Source organism: Aptenodytes forsteri, unplaced genomic scaffold (genome assembly GCF_000699145.1).
Source record: "Aptenodytes forsteri isolate BGI_AS27 unplaced genomic scaffold, ASM69914v1 Scaffold172, whole genome shotgun sequence".
Classification (NCBI taxonomy): domain Eukaryota; kingdom Metazoa; phylum Chordata; class Aves; order Sphenisciformes; family Spheniscidae; genus Aptenodytes; species Aptenodytes forsteri.
In genome coordinates, this window is record NW_008795018.1 from 10761866 (window position 1) to 10789502 (window position 27637).

Below are 27637 nucleotides of genomic sequence, written 5' to 3' on the forward strand. Positions count from 1 at the left end.
AAATCAAATGCTTACACAAACTGATACTATCTCTAACACTGCAAGTAGAGGAAAAAAGGCAGAGAGAAAAAACTGAGGATGCTTTTCCCAAAAGACTACAGCTATTTCAATGCAGCATCACTAATTAAAAAGCAAAACAGCTTTCATTAATAGATTTATTTTTAAGACAGGAATGCAAACAAGCAATGCAGGCATGACAGACGCAAGCCTGAGCTCCACTTGTTCCACCAGTAATAAGAGTTACAGAAAACAAACTCAACTATAAAATAAATGCATCAAAACATAAAGATTAACTTACTTGCATTACTGGGAATGCAATAATATGGAATAAAAGATGCAGTTAAAATAAATATGATATTTCAAAGGTTAAAAGAAGTTAAGAACAGCTACATTTTCACAGGACATGCTGAAATGTACAAAAAGATACTTAAAAATTAAATTATGAATTTACGAAACAAGAACCATTTATGGACAGCTGCAAACAAAGGCTCAGGAGAACCAAGAAGATAAGTCAAAAGGCTGGTGGAGATGGCCCTGTACCAGACAGAAGGAAGCACAGATCAGAATGAAGATCATAATAAAAAAATCACTGGCAGGGTCATTTAGCTGCTGTGACCATTAGAGTTGCTGCTGTAGGAAGCAATCCAGATGTTTCAACTGAGAGTCCAAGAAGTATGAACTATCTCTAAAGGCAGCAACAGCTGTAGGAAAGCAAGCCAGGAGTACAGATTTCAGTAGTCCAGGCCAGGAGGAACAGCATAGGGAGAGTCAGGAGCAAGTCTTGTACCTCAGTTTGCCACAGACACATTTTGGAGTTTGGTAAGCGCTGCACAGTACACCTATAAATCAACTCTTAGCTCCAACCATGTACAAGGCTGCAGCAGTAGCTTCCAACAGACACATATTATATGTGGGGCCATGTACTTAAGATGTATTTCTTGCCTTCAGTTTTGGAAAAACTGAGAAAGACGTCTTCAAAACTAGAGAAGAGAAGATGAGGCTGTGCCTACTAAACAGGGACTTACTAACCAACTACCTTTTCTCTCTTCATCTCTAACTGTAATACCATACACAGTATATTAATATATAGTTATAAATAAATGGTAGATATGCAGGCTCGTTAGTTACCAAAGATGTATACAATTGTGTATTTGGAGCTAATAGAGTTTGGGGAACCTATGGATTGAAACAACTGCTTTCTGCCAATTTCCCTTCTAGCTGATAAAGATGTTGCAGGTACCTAACCACATTTATGTCACCAGGATACTTGGCTTAACATTCTCAGGGATAGGTATTTTAAAAATAACTTTAGATAATAACATCTCTGTCTCACAAATTCTTTGAAGGATTTAAAACCTGATGTTATTTGTAAGACTTGGGCCTCCGCACATGAATTACAAAATTCTGAAATCATTATGTGTGAATACATACATACCACTAAAAATGCTAAACCTAATACTTTAGGAAGCAATATTTTTTGTTTGCTTAAACATACTGTCTCAAGACTCCTACAACTGCCAATTGAGACATTCTTCTTTATAATTCCACATACTTACAATATCCTGCTTACTCTTTATTTAAAATATTTAAGTGACAGCAAATAGCCTATCTGAAACCACAAAGAAAGGCAATGTCAAACACAACACCCAAGGGGACAGCAATATGTGTAATTGGATTTTATTCTATTTACGATTCTTCATCTAAAAGTAAGCCTGAGGGAACAAGCATTGTCTTCAGCTTGTAAATATGGAGAAAATTCAGAAATATAATTAGGCTGAAGATGTCCTATAGAAACCAAAACATAAGTAAATAATGGCTTTGCTTCTGCATTCTTATAAAGTACTGTTTTACAGGAACTACTGTATAATACTCTTTGGAAAAAGAAAGATGTGTGATTATATGGGTTTGTATTTATAATAACTGGCCACAAGCCAGAAAGGAATATCCATCGGTAGGCAATACTATCCTCAAGAACAAAATTAAAAGGCAGGGGGCCTTTTGTCATACTGGGAGAGCATCAATGGCTTAATCCCACAGGTTAGCCCCAGAGAGCCGAGACTAATTTATTGCTACTGGAAGATAATTGCTCAACTGGAAGTTTTTTTAAAATGGATTTAGGGATCACATAACCAGTGATTCTGAACAAACACTGTCTAAAAGTCTGACTAAAAGTGAAATTCCTGAAGGACCTCTAGCAAGAAGGGTCTGGCAGGGAGAGAAGGCTAATTAACATGGCTCAGCTCAACCCTTAAAAATCAGCTGTAGCTCCAGATAGACAACTCTGTCCAGAAGCTAAAACCAAAGTAGGTGGCAAAGTCTCAGAACCACAATTACATAAGTCGACAAACCAAGTACAGTGCAACAAAGCATTAAGATATTATGTAGTAACCATCTTATCTCCTCTGTAAGAAGAGAGGAGTGCAAGCTTTCAGTTTTGTATGCTGGTGAAGGTCTGGGAGTTGTTAGCATATATGACTGGGTTCCCTTCTCTCTGCAATTCCTGTCCTCCTAGCTGAAGAAATCACTCTGTTGGGCTAAGCGGGTATTTTTCACTCATAGCTTGAGAGCAGGTATTTCACTGAAAACCCCAGGCAGGCTGATTCAGTTTTAAAATGGTAGGAGCTCAAACCATCACACTAGGTGTTAATAATTACTGCTATGAATTAAGGCTAGCCTTTGCTGCTGGCCTGGCAAGAGAGTCCACTAAATATATATAATCAGTTTTCATTAATATTATTTAACAGCAAAAAAAAGAATTTTAATTGTCCAATGGGATCTCTCATGGTAGAAGGGTAGTTTCATCTTCTCCAACTTCCCAATGTTTTTTCTCTTTTTTCCCGTTTCCTTTTTATTAATAATCCATCTGGACTTTAAAAAGCTTGAACTAGCAGTACATCAGGACTCTACACTTGGCTACTCAAAGAAATATTTCTAATGTGCCCATAAGCTTCAGAAGTGTTGCTGAACACTGTTGTTAGATGGTAAAGATAGCCACAGGAATACATGCAGCAAAATTTGAAAGGGAAATGCTGCTGCTGCAGTTCCCTCCGCAGCTCCTGTTTTAAAAAGACAGGTATCCCAGGATTTAGAGGAGTGACGCATTAGCAAGCCCGATTATCCACGCATGTCTATCTTCCTCGAAGACAAGCTCACTGGGCCCTGATACGACCAAGAAAAAGTACAGTTATGCGAATTACGATGTCTTCTCAGTGGGGAACAATTACAGCTACAATGACTACTGCATATTATATCTTGAGCTATAGAGCACTACAGCCTTGGAGTAGTCTTACAAATATGAAGCAGAACGAAGAACTTTCAAAGCCAGTCTTAGCTTATCCCAAACCTCAGAGAGTCAAATGTAAAAGTATCCACACAGGGAAATGAAACACAAACCCATTGTTTTAACAAGCACATTCAGCACATGAAACTCTGCTTAGGAAACTGAGCGGTGAAGAAAGCTCAAAAGTTTTAGTGGTCAAAAAACAGGTCCCACCTCACCCACCTTTCAGCCATTTTGAAGTGCCGCACTCACAGAGGCACTGTGAAGCTGGCACTGGGAGGAGACCCATGGGCTTTCCCTGTCCACGCTAGCAAAATGTCTGAGTGACAGTCATACATTACAAGGATGCTATCTTGCAGCATTTTTTTTTTTTGTTAGTTTGGCCAAATATATGCAATAAGGAAGAATTTTTCTGATTTTTTTTTTAGATGGTAGCTGTTCTCATCTAACTTCATATGTCGTAGATGACACTTTTCAGTGAAAGAACACAGAAAATTAATCAATCTACGGTATAAGACTAGTTGATGTACAACAATGATCAGCTATTGCAAAATAAAATTCTTTCCTCTTTTTTAAATATTTTCTTTTCTTAAACCAAACAGGCCTTCTGAGTTTTCCAGGAAAGAGAGATTTATTTTTTTTTCATGAACTTCTCAATTTCAAGAAACTAAATACTGGAATAAAGCTCTCAGTATGACAAGTGAAGATTTAAACACTTCCAAAGTAGAACAACAATGGGACTGATGTCAAAGTGCAAGACAAGTGTAACAAATATCATCTGGGTGATCTATACACACACGACACATTCTGCATGTCTGATTGGCTTCCATTTGATGCTAAAATCATTTGGCTGACTTCCAAGAAAGTAACTGGATCAAGTCTCTACCAATCTATCTTTCCATTAATTTCTGCTAATAAACTCCCTCCTTCCTGTGTGATGATTCTCAGTATCTACCTTAGAAGGAAAAATTTTTTAAAAAGTGAGATCAGCTATGAAAATGCTTCATCAAAATAAGTGAGCAAAAAGATTAGGGAAGATGTTATATGCTCATATAAAAAGCAGTACATTCAGCTAATATAATTCATTACAGCTCCCTCAAACTCGGTGAACCTACAATGACTTACCTCACTGAAGATCTAGCACTGACAGCCTAAAGCAAGCTTACTCAGGGGTTTTAGGGCAGTATTGTCTTGTCTTAAGAGCAAATGTTTGAATGGAGGGGAGGGGTTACCGACACTGTAACAGTATTTACTCATATACTCTGGCTCTGAATCAATTTTACAGACTTCACAAGTTCTTTTATGGAAATGTTTAAATACTTACATTTGTAATTATTTTTAAAGAGAAAATATTTTAAAATATAGTTCATATGCCAATCATTTTTGCTTTAGCTAACAATCAGTTTCTATGAAACAACTGACATGACATTTTACACAAAGTTACTGTTACTGCGTTTGCCTTGAATGTGTGCTCTTTTTGACTCTTACCTTCACATTTTCTGGATGAAGCCCTCCAGGGTGTTTGTCCATGTACTGACATAAATCAGTGTGCTAAAAGAAAGTCAGATGGAAAAAAGTGTATTAATATCTGTATGACTGCAGCAATAAATATCCTTCTACTTAGAAGTGGACAGAACAAATGGAAAATAATGAGATTTTTCAGCCACACGTGCACACACACACACTTGTACCTTTACACTCCATTTTATTTAACAACCTTGGTAACTTGACTGATATGAATATTCATCAAATGTAAATTAATTTTTTCCTAATATCCTGTATATGGTAAATTAATTACTTGAATTTTAGTATCATTTTATACCTTGTAAAGACAATATCACCATCAACACCATAAAGGTAATATCTGGAGGGAAGAGGAAGAACCTAAAGGGAGAACCTCAAGTGCTACTCTCAATTATTCACATTAAAACATTGCCTTTTAAATATAATTTTATGGTGATTCTAGATTAAGATGGCTTAATGGTTTAGAAAATAAATCTGAAAGGCATTGCATATCAGAGTACTGAATGATACTTTCCAGCTCAAAAAGAAGCACATATTATGCACATGTACAGCTATTAATTACAGCTACTTTAGAAAACAGCTTCACTGAAGACTCAAAACTTCAAGTTTTCACTTCATAGTTGCCTATATTCCCTGCAAATATACCATAAAAACTCTTCAGAAAATAAGCAGACTTGCAATGTATAGATTAATGTTATTTTTAATTAATAAGTATTTATTGCTTTTACCATGGAAACACTATTTTCTCTGAATTTTTCTCTTGCATTTCTTCACTTTCCTACCAGTCAGCAGCACACTTTCAGTGAAGTGGCATGTTGCTTCTCTGATTCGCTTGCACAACTCAGCTTCTGGAATTATGTTCAGAATAAACAAAGCAAAAATATGCACTAGATTAACCACCAAAAACTCAGAGACTGACTCTGCCTTCCACATCTGGTTTCTGAACACGTCTGGCAAAAATCATCCAGCATTCCTTGAAAAGCTGCTTGGCAATACCTGCCTCACATACAGCCCAACTAAATATAGGCAGTTTTCAAGGTGGGAGTTTTGGACAAAAGCTGCCTTCAACATAGCAGAATGGTTTCTCTGTGCAGCACTTCCGAGTCCAGAAGCCATTCTCTAGTGCTCTTTTGCAGAGTTATATGGCTAGAAGATGTGAACTTTCGTATGTAAGACACAAAATTTGTGCTAGCCACAACTGTTCTGTATAATCTTCTCTTCTGAAGTCATAACTACGAAAACACACTGTGCATGTAGAATTAACATTGCAATGACATAAGATGCACTGTTGATTAGGTTGTGCACTAGCACACCTTTTTTCAGGAATTCTTACCCGGCTTCAAGAGAGTGAGTGCCCTGACTGCAGGAAATCGCTTGAGTCCCAAAATGAACAGTGTGAGTATCACAAGGGCAGAGGGCACGCTGAAACAGGCAAAGCACACTAAATACAACACAACACAGCTTCTTCCAAAACACAAGCTACAGCAAGCAATACTTCAATTAATAGTTAACACATCAGTGAATGCATTTACAAAGAAAATGAAAAAATACACCTCTACCAGTGAATAGTTACTGTTAGTGAAACGCATTTTGCATAAAGTCTATGTTTAGCTTAAAGACTTATTCCTAGTTTCTGTACAATCTTTAGCCACTTCAGGTATGTAGTCCTCTTCTATTCTCCCGGTTAGTTTTCTGGGACTGTATAAATAAGCCATGCCAAAAATGGACCAGTCATCCTTCAGTATGCATCACTGCATTAGCCAGTTTTGTCTTGGTTTACTGTATCAACACCAAGGAAACATACTTGAACAAAGTCATCTGCTAGCCTTGTCATTTGTTTGGAAAAACTGACAGTTTGTGAGTACTAACCCCAGCACAAGAGTCTGCCACTGGCAAAATATCAGCTGAAATACCATTACTACAGGTGATGGCTGGTGTCAAGTAAGAAGTTCGGGGGATTCCCCCCATTTTAATGAGTTATCTGTTACTAAAGAGAAATGCCAGCCTGGTGGAATAACACGTTCTCTTTAACTTAAATACAAATCTTTGAATAGCGATAGCATCTGCAGTGCCTGGGAGAAGTTTAAAGAAAAGCCTGAAATTTTGCTTTAGAAAGCCTGGCAGGGTGAACAGGGCAGTGCTGTCCCATCCCTATCATGGTGCCTCAGACACACCCGTCACAGCCCCCGAGCACGGCACGCTCCCTCGCGTGGGCTGGCTGAAGGAGGAGGATTATTATTTCCCCGCAGTTCAGTCTTCCAGCCTTTGTGGGTGACAGATAACCTGGTAAGTGGGAAACTTACTGCCTCCTTCACCTTCTACTGATTTCTACGATTTGCAACTAGTCAGCCAACAGAAACTCAGAAACCAGATCTGAGGAAGACAAACCCAATGTTACTTCTGAAGGTCCCATCCCTGAAGCCCCAGCACCCCAGCTGCCCACTAGCTGCACCTTTCTATTCACCAAAAGCTTTCTAAGAACATCCTCTTCAGAGTCACATCACTAGGAAGAGCCATAAGTCATCTTTTTACTTCCAATATACTTGTAATGAATTGTGAGGATAACCCCATTTTCTTCCACTTATATTTCAGTTATTATTTGGATGCATTTCCTCCATACATGAACATCAACGATGATCATCATTCGCCTCTTCTTCCTACCCCAAAGATCAGGACAACTGGTAGCCTGGTATAACCTTTTGCATCAGTAGTTCTCTCCTTCAAAAACTGATTGTTCGCATCTACCTAAAATTCAATGTAAGCAGCAATTTCTGCAGAATCCTGGAAAACTTACAGAGTCAATTGTGCAGCAGTCTTTTGGCATCTATTTTTTTCCCCATACACATGCTACAGACACAGAAAAACCTCTACCAAATCTTCACTCAGAGAGTAAACAGAAATGAAAAGTCTTTTCTGTTCAAATCTTTCAAGAATTTGCCCTCATAAAACTGTTAAGAGTCCTTCTCATAAAAGCAACTAAACACTATGGTACCAACTGGGAAAGCAACTTATAAAGTTACAGTACATTGTTTCTCACTTAAAAAAAAAAAAAGTAGCAGTAAAGCAAAGGCAGAATCAGCTGCTCTTCTTTTCCCAAGGTAGGGACTCAATGCACATTGAATTAAATATTAGTATAGCCAGGAAAGCTGACAGCACTGCAGGGACAGCTATTTCTAAACCTGTTTTCCCTTTTGGCGGGCAAGTGTCTGCTCCAGTGCTTGTGTGCTCAACTGACATTGAAGAAGGCAACATGAATGCAAGTTTCAGGAAAGCATTAAAAAAGAAAACAGAGAGCAAACTGTATGAAAGCAGTTTTCTAATGGTATTCCATGAAATTGGTACCATGTAGATGAATGGAGTCTTTTTCTTCATGCTATATTTCGAGGTAGAAGGCAACATACTTTCCCAAGTGGAACAGTGGCTGCAGATACAGCATGCCATACTCTGACACTAGGGTCTTTGCTGCGGTTACCACCTTGATCTAATAAAATATATACCCTAAAGGAAAATTCAAGATACAATTACCTATTGGCAATAACATAAAACTATGCTGAAACAAGGTAGGAAGACAAGAAACAAACCAACCAACACACCTTTTACAGTCCTTTCTCCACTGTCGCAGAGGGTGAGGACACCTCACAGGGAAGCAGGATACACTGGGAACGCAGTACAGAGACTTCCAAGTAATTGCAAATACCTGTCACACACATCCTGATCCCAGGTGGACCTGGCTAGACCAATTCTGCTCTGAGCTAGCTTTTAACAACTCTATCAGCCATACTGTTAATCCCCAACACACATAAATCACCACAAGTAATCCCATACTGACAGAACATATGATATTTTAGCTTAAGTTCAAAATCCCATTAATTCCTGCTCTTAACACTCCACCAGCTTACCCACACTTATATGTACAAATAATCTATTAGCACTCATCTGTTCATAACAGCTACACAAAAACAATAAATAGAGATAAATCAAGTTTCCATAGTGAAGAATTCAAAAGCTAGGAAAGTCCAGAATTAATGGGGTTTATCCAACCTTTTATTTGTTTGCCCAATAAATGTACATTATGATAACTTTTTAAATGCGTAATGTGATCACATATTTTCCCCCTTCACAGGATTAGACATACTGAACAGAATAGGAGGTACTTGACTACAGAACAGCTGTGCTGGTTTTATGTTGTGTTTGGTTTTTTTTTCCATTCTCACGCAGCTTGCAGTCTCTGGCTTATTTACTACTTTGAAGGCAGAAATATTAATCTCACAGGCTTTCTTACCCTGCTCATTGCTATGCTATTCACACTTCACAAACATAAAATAATTTCATAGCAATCCAGGGGAGATGTGGCATTATTCCCTTCTATCATGTAGAGAATTGAAGCAAAGAGAAAAAAGTCCTAAGTATCACTGATTTGGGCAACTCCATTTAAAGCACTTCGGTTTTGGCTTTTCAGAGTATTTGGCACTATTTCGCCTTCTGTGTTTTGACTGACTTCAGTTACAGCTGTGAGTGTATAATGCTTTTGCAAGGGAGACTGAGAATCTCATGCTGAATAGCAGAAGTCAGTCATATCTGAATTGGGATGACAGCAATTTGTGATGGTGATGATGATTCCCAATATAGCAGGGATGGAACCCAGTTCGCTACAGCAGTATTACCTGCCTTATCTTGAAACGATACTTTGAATGAGGCAGGAACCCCAGAAGACACCTGAGTTCCAACATCCACAAAAAATGACAAAAGTTCAACAACCACCACATGTCTTCACCCTATAGTCCTCTGCAGAGCTGCACAACAGGCTCTTCCACAAGGATGGCAAAAGGAGATTGCATAGGCCATCTTTATCTTGGCGTCCTCTAATTTTAAGAACTTGACTTTGCCACCTCATTAACACAACGTTTTGTGCAAAATCTGTTATGCTTAAAGTGAACAATTTGATCTCTCCTCCCACTACTGCCTCCCCCAGAAACAATTTCACTTCCTCCCGGGATGCAGACTACAATATTTGAAGCGAAAGACTAAAGCCAAGTCTTTGAGAGGAGAGGAGGAATCTTCAAAGACATAGCTCTTTAGTACAAATGACAATTTTTCTGAAGCTTACCACTTGACCAAATTTGGGGCAATTTTCAAAATAATAGCTCAATGCCACCCACAGCACAAAGGCTACCCATTCTCCAAATTCCAAGCCCATGCTGTAAGTAAGGCTTGAATATTTACAATAAGGGTCCTCCAGCTACAGGTGTAAGACATCTTGGCCATTTTGGCTGAAATTAAAAATAAATATAGGCAACCTGAGGCAGACTTTGGCATCTTATTTCTTCAAATAATTGTATTTTACTAAGTCGTGCGAGAAGATCACTGCTCCAGGGCTGTGACTTGACTTCAGGGTTCTGGCACACACAGCTACATGTCCTTGAGAAGGCTCTGTCAAGCCTTTGTGATACCTTCTCTCGGCAAATTAAAACACAAACCGTTTCCTCAGTGCACATCTCAAGTAAATAGACCTCCACTAGGAAACCCCCGACCCTTCCTGGGGTAGATGGCACGAGTTCTGAATTAGACCAGAGACTGTGCAATGCCTCCTAGGACAGGGAATAGAAAACTCATGCTCAGCTATGCTAGTTCAACCATTCTCCTGTTTCCAAACTGTATGCAGAAGCACATCAGCCAATGCCCATTTTTGACCCAAACTTCAACAAATTTCAAATATTTTTCTCCCTATGATGGAGACAAGTATCACAACTCCTACAGGTATATGAAAATGAGGGAGAGATTAAAGTTACTTATCCAAAATAGCTGCTCAGAATCTAAATAAAAATCAACAAAGTTGTACAAAGATTAAGCAAAATCAAGCTTGGGTCAAGGAACAAGAAAAAAACCCTAGTACCAGAAATAAAAAAAAAAAAAAGAAAAAGGCACCACGCTTGCTCAGACTCTCTCTGTAATGTTTTTCACTCGCTTCTCCCCCACACGATCAACTACCATGACAAAACTGCAAAAAGTTTAATTTACCTTATGAAATATTGTCTCCAGGCTCACATGAAGAAATGAATTGGGGTTTTGCTTTAAACTTGTGGCAGTGTATAAGTGTATGAAGGTCATTTCTATTCAGCAAGACTCTCGTTTATGTTAGTAGACACATGCGTGGTTATGTTTGTGAGCATACTGTGTATAAGCATCTGCTGAAGGGAAAAGAATCCAGGCTGATATTTATACAGCTGAAGCAAGGTTTATATACATTGCATCCTACTTTTGGAAGAGAGAGAGTATGAAAACAGAAAAAAAAAAAGAGACAAATGTTGATGGTTCAGACTCCTCCCTTCTCCCCTTGAAGAAGGAATTCTAATTATTAATAGATGAGTAAACCACAAGCTACGAATGCCCTCAGATACACTCAGTGTTTCACTTTAACATCAACTATTTTGCTCAGCTATCTTGCTCAGAAATCAGAGACTCTGCTACCAAACAAACGTGTTCAGACAAAGGGCAGGACGTCTCCTTTCAAAGGCACAGCCGGTGACATGAAATGAGCTCTACTTCACCAGCCCCTTTCCATAACAACAACAGGACTGTCATTCTCTTCTAATTAAATTAGTCACTTCTACTTCTCATGCAATACATTCTCCTTCCCTCCTCTTCCTCGGTCATGATAAATCTCCATGTGACTTAGCTGTCCCATAATTCTGCCTAATTGGTTTCAGCTGTCATTTTTGAAGCTGAAATGCACAGAGAGCCTGGGGCTTGTGAATGGAACAGGAAGCATTTCCAACCGCATTCCCATCATGTAAAACCAGCAATGTGAAAGAACCCTTCCATTAAAACAAAAACGGGAGTATTTGGCTGCCGGCGATGCCATCATGCAGCAGACAGATTGTGCAGCTCCACTGAGGCAGCGAGGCTGTTGCGAGCCATTCTTCTCTGCTCAAAGGAGAGCACACATTATTTATGCCCTAGCAGTTTTACTGACTAAAATACTTTCCCTTTTGTCACCAACAAATTCTTAAACCGATAATATAATTTACCAATAAAAGCACAGGCAGTAGGAATATTTGAAGTGACAGGAGAACAATGAAAAGTTAATTCTATTTAAATGGCATGTATCCTCCAACCTAAGCACTCTGCACATTACTGCACCACGGTTTAAACTAATTTCATGTTGCTGGTATTTTCAAAAGTGTCATAGGCTCTCATTTTCAAGTATTTCTATGGCTTTCTAGAATTCAAACTTTTCCCCCTATGAGACGACGCAGTGTTAGTCATGCTAACAAAAAATATCCTGCAAGCTATCTCTGGGTAATACCTAAGCAACTTCCAGAAAAACAGCAGAAGGCAACAGCACCAGCTGGGCTGAGCAGCAGGGGAAAGATACATATTAGGGATCCAAGAAAGAAAAAAAACCACCCCACAAGACACCTTTAATGAAAACAATTTTGCTAACAGATGTTTCTAGTGCCTTGGATTTCTCTCACACTGTCAACAAAGATAAATATACTTCAAAACACATGAACAATACTATATAGAAAAGGAGGTCGGGTGGTGCGGGAGTACATAATACATATGCAAACCTACCTGAAAATCCCAGAGAGCAAAGGGAATGCACAGTTGTCTGATTTTTGGTTGCTATTAGAAAATACATATTTATTTATTGATACAAAGTCTCTGTTCATTGCACAGAGAACAATCTGGTCTGTGACTCTGACGAGTGAGACACACACTGCTGTGGAAAGAATTGCTGAATGAACTAGGAGATCTTCAACAAAATCCAGTTTTCTAAAGATGCCAGTTTATCCTCTTCCTTATTCTCTGGCCACTTTAACAATTATATCAGCCTTGTTTTCTTAGTAAATCACGTTAAAGAGACAGTAAACACTTATTTAGTGAGATTATTTTAACAAAAAGAATGACATCTCAAAAATCAGTAGGAATTCCTGTTTAGTATGATCAAAACCTAGCAGCAGATCATCAGCTTGTGTAAACTGTGATGGATTTATGGTCCCCAAAGTCAACAAGGTTGGGACAATTTTTAGAAGCTGAGCAAGTTGAAATACATGAGCCCACACAGATGTGCGTGTGCGCTTTTTCTTTAATTTGCTAAGTCATTAAGTTTCCACAGCACTGACCACTATATCCACATATACAAAAAAAAAAAATATTTGAAGATACAAAAAGTTTCTCGTTGGAGCATGGCAGATACCCCTAAGCTCATGGTGACAGCACTCACTCCAGGACCACGTAAGCAGAACACACACACGTCAGGGAGGCTGACAATCCACATACAGCCACACTACATCAAGTATCCACACTAATACTGGCACAGTACTGGCCGTGGATAGTATAGACACAGGTACACAAGCTGAGCTGGCACAACAGCCTTTGCTATGGTGGTGTGCTGGGCTATAAAAAAAATGCCATCTTCAGGGCAGGAAAAAAGCTGTGCAAACACTTTCTCTAAAAGCTTCGGCATCCTATGATAGACCTCTCTTCACACTGGCTGAGTGACTGTTTTCTGCCATGCCTCCTAATCCTCCTAACTGTCCATGCATGATCGTAAGATTAATAAAAATGTTATAGGGAAAATTGCAGTTCAGACTGCAAGGTGCACAAAAGAAAAATGATGCTTCCATGGATTATATCCTCTTAACTCAAAGTAGTAAAAGAAGAAAAAATGAATAGGCCTTTTTAACTTTCAAGTGTTCGCTCTGTTTATCAAGTGTTGGCTCTGTTTATTACTCAAGCTTGATTCTTGATTCCTCTTATTCACCATTCCTTAATTATTTTTTAGATCATAAAACTATAAACGTATGCTAAAGATATCTGCAATGACTGATCTCTTCATTCTGACTCCAGGATTTTTATTATTATTATTTTGCCAGAATTGCTCGCCCCAAGTTTCTGTTTTTAAAGATTTCATAGACGTATTTTTTTTATCAATATGATTAAATTAGTACAAAGCTGCATACTGCTAGTTCAGGAAGGAAAAATCTATTTTTAAGATTTAGAATTATGGCAATCATCACTCTCCAAACAGCCAGTTTTTGGGTTGGTGTTTTGTTTGTTTGTTTTTTCAGTCTGCACTGAATAAATCAGAGCTTCTCATTTTAAGAGGAATTAAACAGCAGTTACCACCCACATTATTAAATAGCCTGAGAAAAAAGTTTAATTAGATTATACAGTCTCTAGTGCAAGTTGAGATACTGTCAGGTTTCACCTCAGAGGGACTTGGACAATGCCAGTTTATTACTGAAATTAAAAGATAAGAAATGTGTGGGATGACACCAGAATATTACTGATGGTAGAGCTGTCCAGAAATCTGTAACATAGAAATAATCAATTACTAAAAAAAAAAAATAAAATAATAAAACTAGAAGGGGGTTTTTTTTCAAATTTTGTTTAAAGTAGTAAAATAAGCTGACATATTTTTTCTTCAATTCCTGACAGGAAAGTAACAGTGTATTAACTTCACTGAATAACTACAAGTAGTCATATTTAACTGATAAAAATTAAGATGCAGAAAGATACACATAGAAAGGATCTCAAAAAGAAAAAATAATCAATTCACCTATATCTACTATCAATGATATGTCATTCTGCTGATTGTCTGCTCTGTTCTTAAAGACTGCCAGTATTAGAGAAACCATCACCCCATAGTAGCTTCTTCAGCGCTTTACTATCATTACCATTAAAGAGGCATTCCTGTAATTTAATCTTTCTCTTCTTTACTGCAATTTCAGATTTTCTTTTTTATCCCCTTTACCATTGACATGGAAAAAGGTCACTGTCTTTCTCTACGATATATTTAAAGGTTTGTAACCATCTCACCCTTTTTTTCCCCAACTCTAAACAGCCCTACTTACTTTGACTTTTCCTCAGAAGCCTTTATTCTAGATGTTTGCTCATTCTTTGTTTTTCCCCCCCTCAGGTCTCGAGTTAATTCATGTTTTCCTTGTGTGTACAAATTTACCATTTTGGGTGGTGGCCTTACCTGTATTGAGTAGAGTGTTATCACTGGCATATGCATCTTACTACATGTACGTGTTTTTGATGGACTACAATGACGTTCGAAATTTTTATCTGTAATTTAGGAAAAAACTAATTGAGATCTGTCAGTAGATAGAATATCTCATGTGATTACCAGTGTTCCATCTGTCAGCTCAACTCTGGATGTTTTTTAAGCTTTGATTTTGTTGTGGGGTTGTTTTTTTTTTTTAATAGTTACATTGAATACACTTATTAATACTTAATAAAAAGAAGAATAATTAATAGATGCTAATTATTAAATGGTGCAAAGCACACTGCAAATCTAACCAATATTTGGTAAGGTTATAAAAAACATTAGTAAATTGTACAAAGAATAGACATTCAAACACACACAGCCTCCCAATCTGTTAGATTGTAAAACTTGATTAATCTTATTAACACATCTATTCATCAGTATGCACCCTCCGTATGAAGTCTGCACAACCTTTGTGAGATCCTGCAAAGTCAGGATGATGAGGCAAACTGAGTAACATCTTTCCTCCTCCCGCTAGACCTGTGTAAACTTCTTAGCCTAGCAGGAGTATTTTTATTTAAATACAATTTTTCATTCCTTCTTTCCTGCTGATTCCCATGTCTAGCACAGTCTTTACCTCTTGGCAAAGCACCAAGCAATTTCCTTCTGAAATCCCTTCTGAATCCCTACCTCCCAAAGCTGACTTTGTTTGCATTTCCAACCTATACTTGGACATCAGCAGCTCCTGTCTCTGATCTGCTCATTAAAACTTGAAAAACAAGGCTTTCCCAAGAGCAGTATTCCCTTACTGCCTCTTCTCAATAGTAGGGGATTTCCTTTCTCTCTGCTTCCTCTCAGCCTTGTTCTGTCATCTTTTTGACTGCAACTTAAGTAGCGCAACTTGGGGCAAGCCTGGGGCACAAGGCAGGGGTTAAACCAACAGGGGAATGGCTCCTTCTCCAGTCAAGGCAAATGGAAACTACTAAATTCAACTGCCCCCATGCTGGGAGCTCTCAAGGGCTCCGCTCCTTCCTGGGGTGGACAAAGCACGTTCACAGCAAGCAGGGATGTCTGCCAAGAGGGTGGCAAGGAGGCATCTGGCTTGTTGCAGAGCTTGACTAGCTTTCAGTCCTTGCTTACCACGGCTGGACAAGCACCTTGACCTCAAACGGAAAGAAAATTGCCCATCGTTTCACTCTCACATCAAAATAAGGTAATTCAGCCTCCAAATAAGTTTCACTCTCAGTCAAGGATTAGAAGACCCCTCCTTCCTTCTTGTGCCAAGTTTCCCTAATTTCCTCTAGGTGTTAAGCACTGCTGAACGATCCTAGTTATCACAGCTCAAAAGCAGCTCTGGGACTCTACTGATTTTCCCTGCTCTCTCATCCACTAAAATAATGTGGCTTTTTTTGTTTGTTTTCACAAACGAGCAATGCCATCCTACCTTTAGTTTCAACACATGTTCCCTAATAAAATAAATAAAACCAGAAAACCAGTAATAGTGTTTGATCCAAATTTTCAAAAGTTATAAGAAATTCAAAATTTTCAATGCAAAAATTTTTGATCCTTTTAGGTAATGAGTGTTGAGCATTTCCTTGCATAATACTTTTCTCAGATGTCCCATGACAAACTCAAAATCTCAGGTTTTGAAACTTCAGCTCTGTAACTCTTAATTCTGATAAGCAGTATATATCTCAATTTCCAATCAGCATTAAAATGAGAAACTCACACCTATTTTTTTTTCTTACAGGAAATGGGAGGAAAATGTAACTAATCAACTTTATTAAGCCAACTCATTGTATAACAACCTATTTTAGCTACTGCAATGAAGCAATGAGAATTAAACTTTCTTCTTTAATGGAAAGTAATTTTTAAGAAGGAAAAACATACACAAAGATTAAAGTAGGCAAGGTAATTGAAAATGCTTGGGTTTAAATTACACTATTAGATTAGTCGAGCTTTTTCACTGTTGAGGCAGAAATAATATTACTCATTACTCATACTTGCAATTATAAATGTATCTGTTCTTGTTTCAAATCTAGTTCATAAATATTGAAAGCGTAATGTGAAGTATTGCAATACAAGCTCACTTTTATATGCCAGGAATAGGACAAGTTGCTGGTTCATTTATTGATAATAATATACTTACATAATTATGCATAATACTAAAAACCTCATTATCATTCTACCAAGCCTGTAGCAATATGTATTGTTTAGGATTGCCTTTCAGCAATTAAGTGTTTCTAAATACAGTCATCTTCCTTTTAAATAAACAAGTGAAGAAACAAATGGTAGCAGCTCATGATCATTTTAGAATGAACAGATGTGAACCCATCTTCAAAGATCTCTCAATATACCCGAGATCTCACCTGTAAAATTCATCATTTCCTTCAGCAAAGTTGGCTATATCAGTGACACCTGCACTACAGCTGGCATACCCACAAGGTCGCATAAACTAACACCTAAACAGAGCCTGGAGAGGAGGGGAACAAAACCTATGTGAACAGTCATACTCCTCCATTGAACTGTAAAGCTGAACTGACCTTTTTCTTTTGGAAGTCATTGCAGTCTCAGATACCATATGCAAAATGTGTCAAAATTTCACAGTTTGTTTTCAGGCCTTGTTTAGCACATCCCAGTTAACTATACGGAAACCATTTTCTCTACCATTCATACATGAAAGAATATCAGCCCTTCAGGTTTTGTAGAGGTGATTCCAAGCAGCTCATCCTCAAAACTCCTCAGGTAATGAGCAATGGCTTTCAGTCATCCAGTGATAAAATTGAGCTCTCAGCTCCCTTTTCGGTACTCTTGAATGACCAACAATAATCATAGCTGATGTAAGAGTTATCAAACCATACAAAGAAATTATGCCCTACTAACAAGGTAATGTATATACTAAAGTATTTTCAATTAAGTTCTTTCATTCAGAAGGAGCAAGTCCCTCTTCTCTTCTTCCACAGAAACGCACAGCTTCACATTCACCACCAAAATATTTATATGGAGAATGAACTTCTCCTGATCTTCAACTGTCAGATAGAATTTTTAAAGATTGACTTTTCTTGCTTCTGGGGACCACCAAGGTTGAAGTTAAAAAGCTCTGCCATGTTTTCATCTTACAGACTTCTATATAAAAAAAATTCTAATTTGAGGTACCCAGAGAATTTAATCACTGCCATGTTTCCTTTCAGAGGCTATTCTGCTTTCAGCTTTTAACTTATTACTGCAATGCATTTTGCAATGAAAGGTGCTACATGAAATTAAATTTCATTCTACTCTTTCAGGGTCAATGCTGAAACCGAACACCTCTGATACCTCAGACGTTTCATCAGTATTAATTTCCCAATGGAATCGTCACCAACCTAGTGACCCAAAGTTTCCATTTTCTGACAACTCTCAGATCACTAACTGGTCATCCCTAATTTAATCATGACATCTCACTCAAATGGTTTTTACTATGTTTGAAATGGCCAATAGTGATTAATGGCAATAGTGTATCAGTTTCATGATGTCACTTTATGAAGGAAATCAAATTCATCCCCTTTTAGGTTTGTTAGGCCTCAGTCATTGAAAAATGTATGCCACCATGTAATTTTAATCACATGAGTATTTCCACTGATTTCAGTACAAATCATTCGTATTATTGAGCTAAACCATATACAGGTATTAAAAAAATCAAAAACAACAAAACAGACGTTACAGATATAGAGCTCAGTAACACCAATTACACAGCTAGATTGCATAGTCAACCAGCCAAAATTTGTAGATTTAAATGGGCAACTGTAATTTTTGCCTCTGCACATTCATATTATGCACTGAATGAGAGCTCTTTGACAAAAGGAACAAAAAAGGTCATTGCTATCATGCAATTAAAACCGGTATCATGCACACCCACAAGAATTCAATTCAGGTTACATGGGCATTCTCAAGCAGTAAGTGTTATCAGATAGCATTAGCTATTTGATCAGCCTATAACTTTACATTACCTAACAATGAAAACAGACTTTTGTTAAGCAATTCTGTCATCTCAAGGCACACGAGCAAGTTACAACGTCATTAAGATACAGTCCTTAGGCTGGTTGGAGAGAACAAAGCATCCTTCCCCTTCTTCCTGAGCACCACTTGAGAGATTCTGCCCACCAGCCAAAACACTAAAATACTACTTGGATCAGTTGCTAGAAACCATTACTAAATGAGATACTGAAACCGTTTCAATAGCTACCAAACACCATGGGAATAAAAAGGTGCAACCACCAGCAGGGTTGATCCCAACAGCACACTGTTGAAAAACAAACAGCTAAATGAATCCAGAAGAACTAGCCGCTGCATGAAGCTTAGTCTGTGTCCATGCTTATCACGGACAGCAACATGATATAACACATGGCTGGGAGCCAGAGTCTGTAAACACTACTACTGTATGTAAAATCCAGAAATTTGACATCAGTATAATAGGCAAAAACATCTATTTTAGGGAGCAACTTATTCTATATATCTCATTTCTCAACCAGTTCTGATGAATACAGCTAAATACAGCTGCTGATAAAAGGGACTGCAAAATGTATTCATGTAAAGTTATGCAAATAAGTCTACACTGACCGTTACATAAAATTAAATATCAAGGCTTTTCCCATGCTAATTCAGTGTATATCAGGAGCAGAAGAATCACCAATTTTAAGAAAAGGAATTAAATTTTCATTAATGTTCCTATACCTGAGGTAAAAAAATATGTACTGCATGCAACCGCTCTGCAGGCTCCTGTAGCTGAATACCCACATGATGACACTGTAGCATTTCTATGTAAATAGACAAGGTGAATGGCTTCTTCAGACAAGATGCTGTGCACTATCATGTAAAAATTAAAGCATGCTCCCAAGAAACACACAAAACAATTCCATCTGTCTTAAGCAGAGATGTACTAAGAGTGAAATTAATAATCACTGTATTTTATAAATGCAGTCTCTTACTGACTACAACACAATAACAGATATTATACTGAAAATCTAACCTTCTCTAAACTCATTTGTTTCTTTTAAATTACATGTTCTTGGACCCATCTGTGAAAACTGGGAGGTTAATTATGATAGTACATTGCATAAGTCCACAGCTAAATGCTGAAGTAGTTCTACATAAATGCCATATGTTTGTCTTAGAAAAACTGAAAAGATTAATTAGGAGGCCAAGCCCAAGACTTTGGAAAGTAATATTCTGAACACAATTAGATCATTACACTGTGTACTATGTAAATTGAAGTTTTAATTAGTAGGTAAAACACTAGTCATGGCAAAAAAATAATAATCCAAAATTCTAAATTGCATGTGCCAGACTTCTTTTTTATTGACATTGCTTATAAAAAGACACTATGCACAAGCCAGTCACAACAAAAGCCATTTAAACTTGTTACATGCTTTTGATGAAGGAACTACCTGTTAAGCATTTCAGTCCTGTTCTTCTTATCTACATTATCCTCACCTATTTTAAAGTTACCCAATCACATCAGTGAAGAAAAAGCTCTAATAAACAAACTATAATCAGGAAGCAGAGTAAGGAACCAGTTTGAACAGTCAACTGAACAGTATAAGGTCCTTCAAGAGCCCTAGTAGCCACTTTTTTCAGTGGCTACTTTTTTCAGATCCATCTCTGAATCTGGTCTAGCCCAGCCTTCCACTTTTAGCCCACTCCACTACAAAGCATCGTCTCTTATAGCCTCCACTCTACTGAAGAAAGTAAAGGGTTATTTTGGCCTGATCCACAGATCACCAATGGTAAAGAGAGCTTTTCCATCAAATTCAATACACTCTGGACCATATCCAGAACATTAGTTACTTTACTCACCACGTATTCAAACACAAGTGTCAAGGTCTCCTTGGTGTGAATGATGTCATGAAGCAGCACAATGTTAGCATGTTTCAGTCCTTTCAAAAGAGAAGCTGAAAAGCAAAACACATTATCTTAAAAAGTATCCAAATATTTTACATTAATTGGCTTTTTTTTTAGTAACTTGGATGATTTTTTTGACATCTGAGTTTCATAGCCTGACAACCAATAATTGTACTTTAGTACCTTCTATGTCCATGAGTTCCACACATTCAGTGTGTTTGAAAATCACACCTTCCCATTCAGTGCTATTTTCTCCACATTGTTGGTCAAACTCAACCTCACTTTGAGGCAAAAATGAGCTGCGGCTAGAGATGCTTTCCTTACGCAGCCTCCTCTAAGTGATTCAATCACTCACATCTGATCAACCAGACACCAAGTTCGCTTCTACACTCAAAGATAATTTTTTGCCTCAGATAAAAGTCAAGTGTGTCTTCAAAACATCATCTTTCCTATCCAACACAACAGAGCTGCTTTCAAAACAAAGTGCAACATCTATCCTAAGAATAGCGCTTTAAGCAATAATTCTCCTTTTTCTCAAACATAACACAAGTTTGATGGAATCATTTGTATTAGCTCATGAGAATAAATACATGGTACTTTCTCACCATATTTTTTTTAATGGCACTAGCTCATGTTTTCAGAATACTGACAAATAAAGACTTATCTAGTGAACTTCCAGGTGATCTCCTTCACTAAATTTCTTTTACACCATAATACATATTTAATGTTCATACCATATTACATATTTAATGTTCCACAAGACGTGGCATATTTTACCAATATATGCTGACAAGCCATGTGTTGTTACCAATGTCATTCTGTCGTTAGTGCCTTGCCATCTAATGCATACATCTGAGCAGGACTATCAGTCACCACAGCAAAGTCAATAATAGATACAAAGACATGCAAATGAGTGGCATATTTCTGTACTGAATAACGTGGAACTTTCTTCTGTCATCCTTCTTCTTTTGTCAAAGAAAATAATGAAACACCAACTCCACTACTGTGCAAAATGGAAGCTAAGGAGCTTCCACAGCAGTATTACTCCTTGCTGTCCTATTGAGGGTGCTCCATCAGGCTGAGGTAACTCCAGGGGTCATCTGGCTTTGAATTAGGGTAAGTACATATCATCTCTCATATTGGTCTTTAAGAGATTGATCTGACAAGCTGATCACTCTAGGAAGCAACATAATAGCAACATGGCATCTGGCTGAATCAGCGTTCCTCTACAAGCATCCTCAGCAATAAAACTTTGGAGTTCATGCTAGGCAGAAGGTAGATAGCAAAGGGGAAAATACCATACAGCAGCTTCAAAGCGAGCATATCACAAATATCCTGATGACAGGATTGCAAACCTGCAAGCAAGCTCCATGACCAGGAATGAGGCAACCCTTCAACCTGGCTGAAGAAGAAATGTTTCAGAAGAGCTTGCTTTGGCCTGCACTCCACAACTTATGCTATTCAGAGAGTCAGCACAGAGGAGTCTTTCCTGTGCTCTAAATATGTTGCCACTGAGCTGTAAATCAGCTATTGCAATTACAATTATTCTTTTTAAACATTTGATCAGTGCATCTCTAGTAACTTTCAACATTCTACAAATTAAGTAGAAGCTTTTTTCTCAAAGAAAGAGCTGTGCACAATTTTCATAGGATCCTCATCTTAGAATTTGGAGAATTTCTTGGAGTAAAAGCTCAGAGAGATTTGGATATGTTGGGTTTTTTTAAAGGACAACAATGAAAAATTGCTACTGAAAAAGGTATGGATACAAACAACAGATAACCAGAATAACTGTTCCGAAAGGTACCTCCTACCAGAAATGAGAACTTTTAACCTGGGGGAACCCCAAGAAGAGTTCACTTGCAGTAACTGAGCTTTTACCAGCTCTTCCCCCAAACCTTGTCAAATGACCATACATGCAGAGAGACTGGGAACATAAAAACTGCCTCCTAGCAGAGCCTGTGTCGAACTGGAATAGTATTTATGACCTCTGTCAGCTTTTGCTGTTCAGATCATCACCTGAGGCCTTTAATTCCTCTAGTTGGCCATTACTTCATTGCTAAAATCTGTATATGGGTCATTAAAGCTTAAACAGTACATTAAAAGCAGCTTACCCCGAGGTCTTTGCAAATACTGTCCTTCCTCTTCAGTCCCCTCCTCCACTCTTATTTATCTTCTCTAATATCCAATTCTCTCCTTTTACAGCCTCAATATCTGCCATATATTACAAGAACTACAAAACATCACCTGCAGGGTGAGATTTCTGTCTTCTCCATTAGTCCAAGTGAAATACAGTAAATAATATAGCACAGAGAGCAAAATCATCTTAATTGCACTAATTTTTTTTTTCCAATTACCCAATTCTCCCCTTTTCCAGCCTCAATATCTGCCATATATTACAAGAACTACAAAACATCACCTGCAGGGTGAGATTTCTGTCTTCTCCATTAGTCCAAGTGAAATACAGTAAATAATATAGCACAGAGAGCAAAATCATCTTAATTGCACTAATTTTACACTGCAGAAATAAGAAGCAATTCCACTATCAATTTATATTGTGAGAAACCAAGCATAACTGGTGAAAGTAAGAGAATTATTACAAGAACTACAAAACATCACCTGCAGGGTGAGATTTCTGTCTTCTCCATTAGTCCAAGTGAAATACAGTAAATAATATAGCACAGAGAGCAAAATCATCTTAATTGCACTAATTTTACACTGCAGAAATAAGAAGCAATTCCACTATCAATTTATATTGTGAGAAACCAAGCATAACTGGTGAAAGTAAGAGAATTACCCTGTGTGCTCTTCTATCAGGACTCTTACTGGTAAGATTGCCTGTCTTTGTGAAAACACTTCTTTGTTGCTTAAAAAAAGGCGAGAAAAGGAAATAAAGAAAAAAAGTTGTCTGACATAGGAAAGCTGTTTCTTCCTCCACAGAGTACTTTAAAAACAAAATGAAATATGAACTGATGGTGCTCGGTGTGTTTTTTTCCAGAAACATCCCCTTTCAGAACAAACGACCAATACACCTCCTCCTTTGGGCAACTTTTTGCTCAAAAGGGATAGAACTTTGGATGAACCCCACTAATTCAAAGACAAAACCCAGAAATTCACATCCGAGAGAATGAAAAAGAGTCCAGGGAATCGATCAGCATCAGCCTGAGACAAGCCTGACTTCACCTTTGAAGCTGCCAATGCAGCTGCTGCTGGAGCTCAGTGAGAAGTCAGGTGCTGCTGTGCCTGGTGTTACTTCTAGAACAAAATAATTCTCCCAGAGAATGCCATCTCCATCCAGTTATTATCACCCACAGATTTCACACAGAGTTGTTTTCTTTTAAGATAAAATGACTAAAATATTGTTGAAAAAGCATTGCAACAACTCACAAAAGTGGGACCAACGTGGTAGTACTCACTGTATCCTTAGCATGTATTTTTAAAAGCAAAATTATATAATGCTGCTTCAAAACTGCTGGCACTCTTTTTTTACCCTCAGTATTAAATGTCAGATAAACAGATGGCAGCACTTTTAATTCCTTTCCCCAAAGAGTTTTGAGGAGGCACAGCAGCAAATAATGCTAAAATGCTTTTTTAAAACACTTTGGACAAAATATTATATGCGTTTGAATGGGCAGGTGCTTGTTCTGTCACCTGTGTTTGCACATTCTCTTACAGCAAATTCTAGCAGTAAAAAACAGGGCAGAGGAATTGGTGACATACTTCAATAATTAACAACATCCAAGATGATAATTTCTGTGACTTGTACATAAGTTCATGACCTGAGCCACTAAAAGTACCAACACTCAGCACTTCTCCATCAAGGGCTAATAACCATATTTGCATACCTAAAAGAAACACATTGTATTTGCTTGAATAACCATCACAGACTTCTCCTCCAACAAGGGGATGCTCTCATCTATTATGAGCTCCTGGCAAGCTGCCTTATTGCTTGTGTTGGTCAAGGAGTTTTTTGCTGTTCCCAGATGAGCTGGGTTCTAAAGTACGCTCACTCCCTGAGCAAGCCAAGCCAGATGGACTGCAGCCAACTCTTACCCAAAACCTGAGAAGCATCAGTAAATCAGTGCTTTGCTCCCTGCAGGGTTTACAGCACCAGCTCAAGCCTGACACTCCATTAACAAAGCCCTGTGACTTTTAGATCAGCCTTGACTTACCTCTAGAAGACTTGGAGTGTTTTGAAAAAGGCTATTCTGGCATGCCCATAAAGTAACATTTCACAGCTGTACGTCAAAATCAACAGAAGTTAACTATTACTGTCGACTCCCAGGCCACATTCAGCAAGAACTTTTCACTAGCAGCACTAGCAAAGATGGTACTTTCAGACATGGCAGGTACATTAAGCTTGAACATTAATTATGGTCCTCGGATCATCCTACCACAATTAACCCAGTCTTGCAATTCCCGACTATCATCTTGTTCTCACTTTGTGAAAAATCACAAATCTCCACTGTGGCCATAGACAGAAGAATCACCCATCATTTCCAAATTGTCTGATATTTCAAGTGACCTGGAAACTTTCCTCAGCAGTAGCAGAAGACCTCAACCTCATACTGCTCATATTCACCGTAATGTACAACTGCTGCTGATACTCTCTCGGATTTCCTACTCTATGCAAAGGCTGTGATAGTCCCATCATTTTTCTAAAAAGTATAGCTATGAAAATGCCTGCTTTGCTTAGTATATAGTAGTTGAGGTGTCCTCTGGGGCTGCCATGCACCAGTGCTCACCATTTCCCATGCTACTCCTCACATGCAGTGTTCACCCTTTCTCACTGCCACTCTAGGAGGACATCTCTCATTGGGAGAGTTTTACTCTTGAAGACAGCACATCATGGCAGTTTGCACCCATCTAATATTGTTAATGTAACTGTGCACCTTTGCTGCCCTGTTTAATTTCTGCACCAAAGCATGCACATTCTAGTCAGTAACACAAATTTGTGAAAGCAAGTAATTTGTTGTGCTTCAGAGCTAAATAAGGTATCTGTAAAATTCTGCGGCTTGTCACACTCTGCAGACACAACGGTGCTCTCTGACAGAGTGCCAACTTCCTCTCATAAACAGTTGGGTTCAGTCTCTTCACTCTGAGCTCTCCTGGAAAGGCATCTTTAGTGAGAAAATATTCATGTTTTTTTTCCCTCATCATGACTTCTGAACAAACATGCTCACATGTGTCTTATTGCCTGCACAAACTACAGAAGTTCTGCTTCCCCTCCCAGCAACTTATGCTTCCATCTACACATCTTCTATAGCAAATTTTAAAATTTGGCCTTGGAGCACAATGTCCCTTATGCTTCTCATCCACTTCCCACACAGCAGGATTTTCTGTGTGCAAAATGTTACTTACAATTCTAGCACAGAGACAGGAATTCAGCACTCTGTTGGTTTTGCAGTAATAAACACGCAGAAATTTCCTCCCCAGAAATGCAGTTCCCAAATCTACACTTCGCTATTTTCTACTTCACACATCTGAAATAATTTACTATGAGCAAATGGCTTTGCTTTCCTACAACCCTAATATGACAAAATTCAATTCAGAGAAAACTATACACCCTAGGTAAGACCATACTGACCACAGACTTCCCATCTTCTCACCACAGGATATATTCTGCAGAGTGATCATTATTTGTAATCCCAAGTAATTGATTTTAGAGCTGTACACCTATAAATGCACAGAATCGGCCAGCTTCCACTCTGATCTGAGTGGTCACAATGCAATAAAGATATAAAGGTCACTGTTCAGCTTTGAAAGATTTCTAGGAGGAAGTTTCTTAACAAATTTCAGAAGAATCCGTGAGCTACAGGAAGAACAGAAAAAGCATCAAATCATTCCAATGGGCTATTACATAGGCTTAGCTGAATTACCTGCTTTATAGCCAATTCCAACCTCATGACAGTCTCTTCTAGATTTAACAAATGGCCCTTATTCTAGTTTTCATTAAGTCAAAAAAAAAAAAAAAAAAAAGACAGTCTGGCATAGAGGTAGTGCACAGTGCCCCACATCCTCGCAAGAAAGGATTTGCTAGCCCTTCAACTGTAGGTTGCTTTGCGGGAGGGATTACATTAGCTGCATCTACCTCCTCAGGCAGAAATTCAGGCTGACGTGAGTGGGTTGAATTTTTAAACAAGTACTTTTCTTATTTGTGAAATGTCTACTTGCTGCTCCTACTTGAAAGTGTAGTATGTATTAAAGAAGAAATACAGAAAAAGAGCGTGTGTAACAACACATAGGCACCTTCAGAGGTTCTTCTTGCTACGGCTGGAGTCCCCTAAGCAAAAGGCAAGTCACAAACCTGCTGAAACCTCTTTGCCTATTGAACTGGAACAAAGCATTGGAAGGACTGATCAAATAAGCTCCGAAAAGCACTACACTATATTATTCTAACAGAGATACAGAAGACTGCTGCCATATGAAATGAATGTCTCTTTCATTATGTTCTAGATATAAATTTATGCATTGTGTATTGTTCCCAATGCTCTTCAGACACAAGTACAGACGGAGGTTAAAAATAATGAGACATCATCCTATTAAAGCCAGACTCTCATGGAAAAAGACTGTAATATGCTACTCATCTTGTAGCAGCCAGTCATATCTTGCCTTCACTGCCCATTTCAGTATTCAAGAAACACAGAGGAAACTGTGTAAACCAAAAATATGTTAGCATGTACAGAAAACAACTCTACGATGCAGGTAGCATGTAAAAGCAGGAGTCTTTCTACTACTTTTTTATGCACATGTAGCATGGCTGGGACTAGTAGCACAATCTACTAATAATACTGTCACTGGTTGTTATTATAGAATCATAGAATCATTGAGGTTGGAAAAGACCTCTAAGATCATCGAGTCCAACCGTCAACCCAACACCACCATGCCCACTAAACCATGTCCCTAAGCGCCTCATCTACACGTCTCTTAAATACCTCCAGGGATGGGGACTCAACCACTTC

General features: G+C 38.2%; 1 protein-coding gene across 1 annotated transcript in view; it reads right to left on the reverse strand.

Moving 5' to 3' along the window:
• CDK14 (cyclin dependent kinase 14) overlaps positions 1–27637 on the reverse strand; it is a 243004-nt gene that overhangs the window by 166838 nt on the left and 48529 nt on the right. The window contains exons 4-5 of the mRNA XM_019471112.1: positions 20634–20728; positions 4769–4831 (exon numbers count right to left, since the gene is read on the reverse strand). Of these exons, the coding sequence (XP_019326657.1) occupies positions 4769–4831; positions 20634–20728 (158 nt within the window). The remainder of the gene's footprint in view (positions 1–4768; positions 4832–20633; positions 20729–27637) is intronic.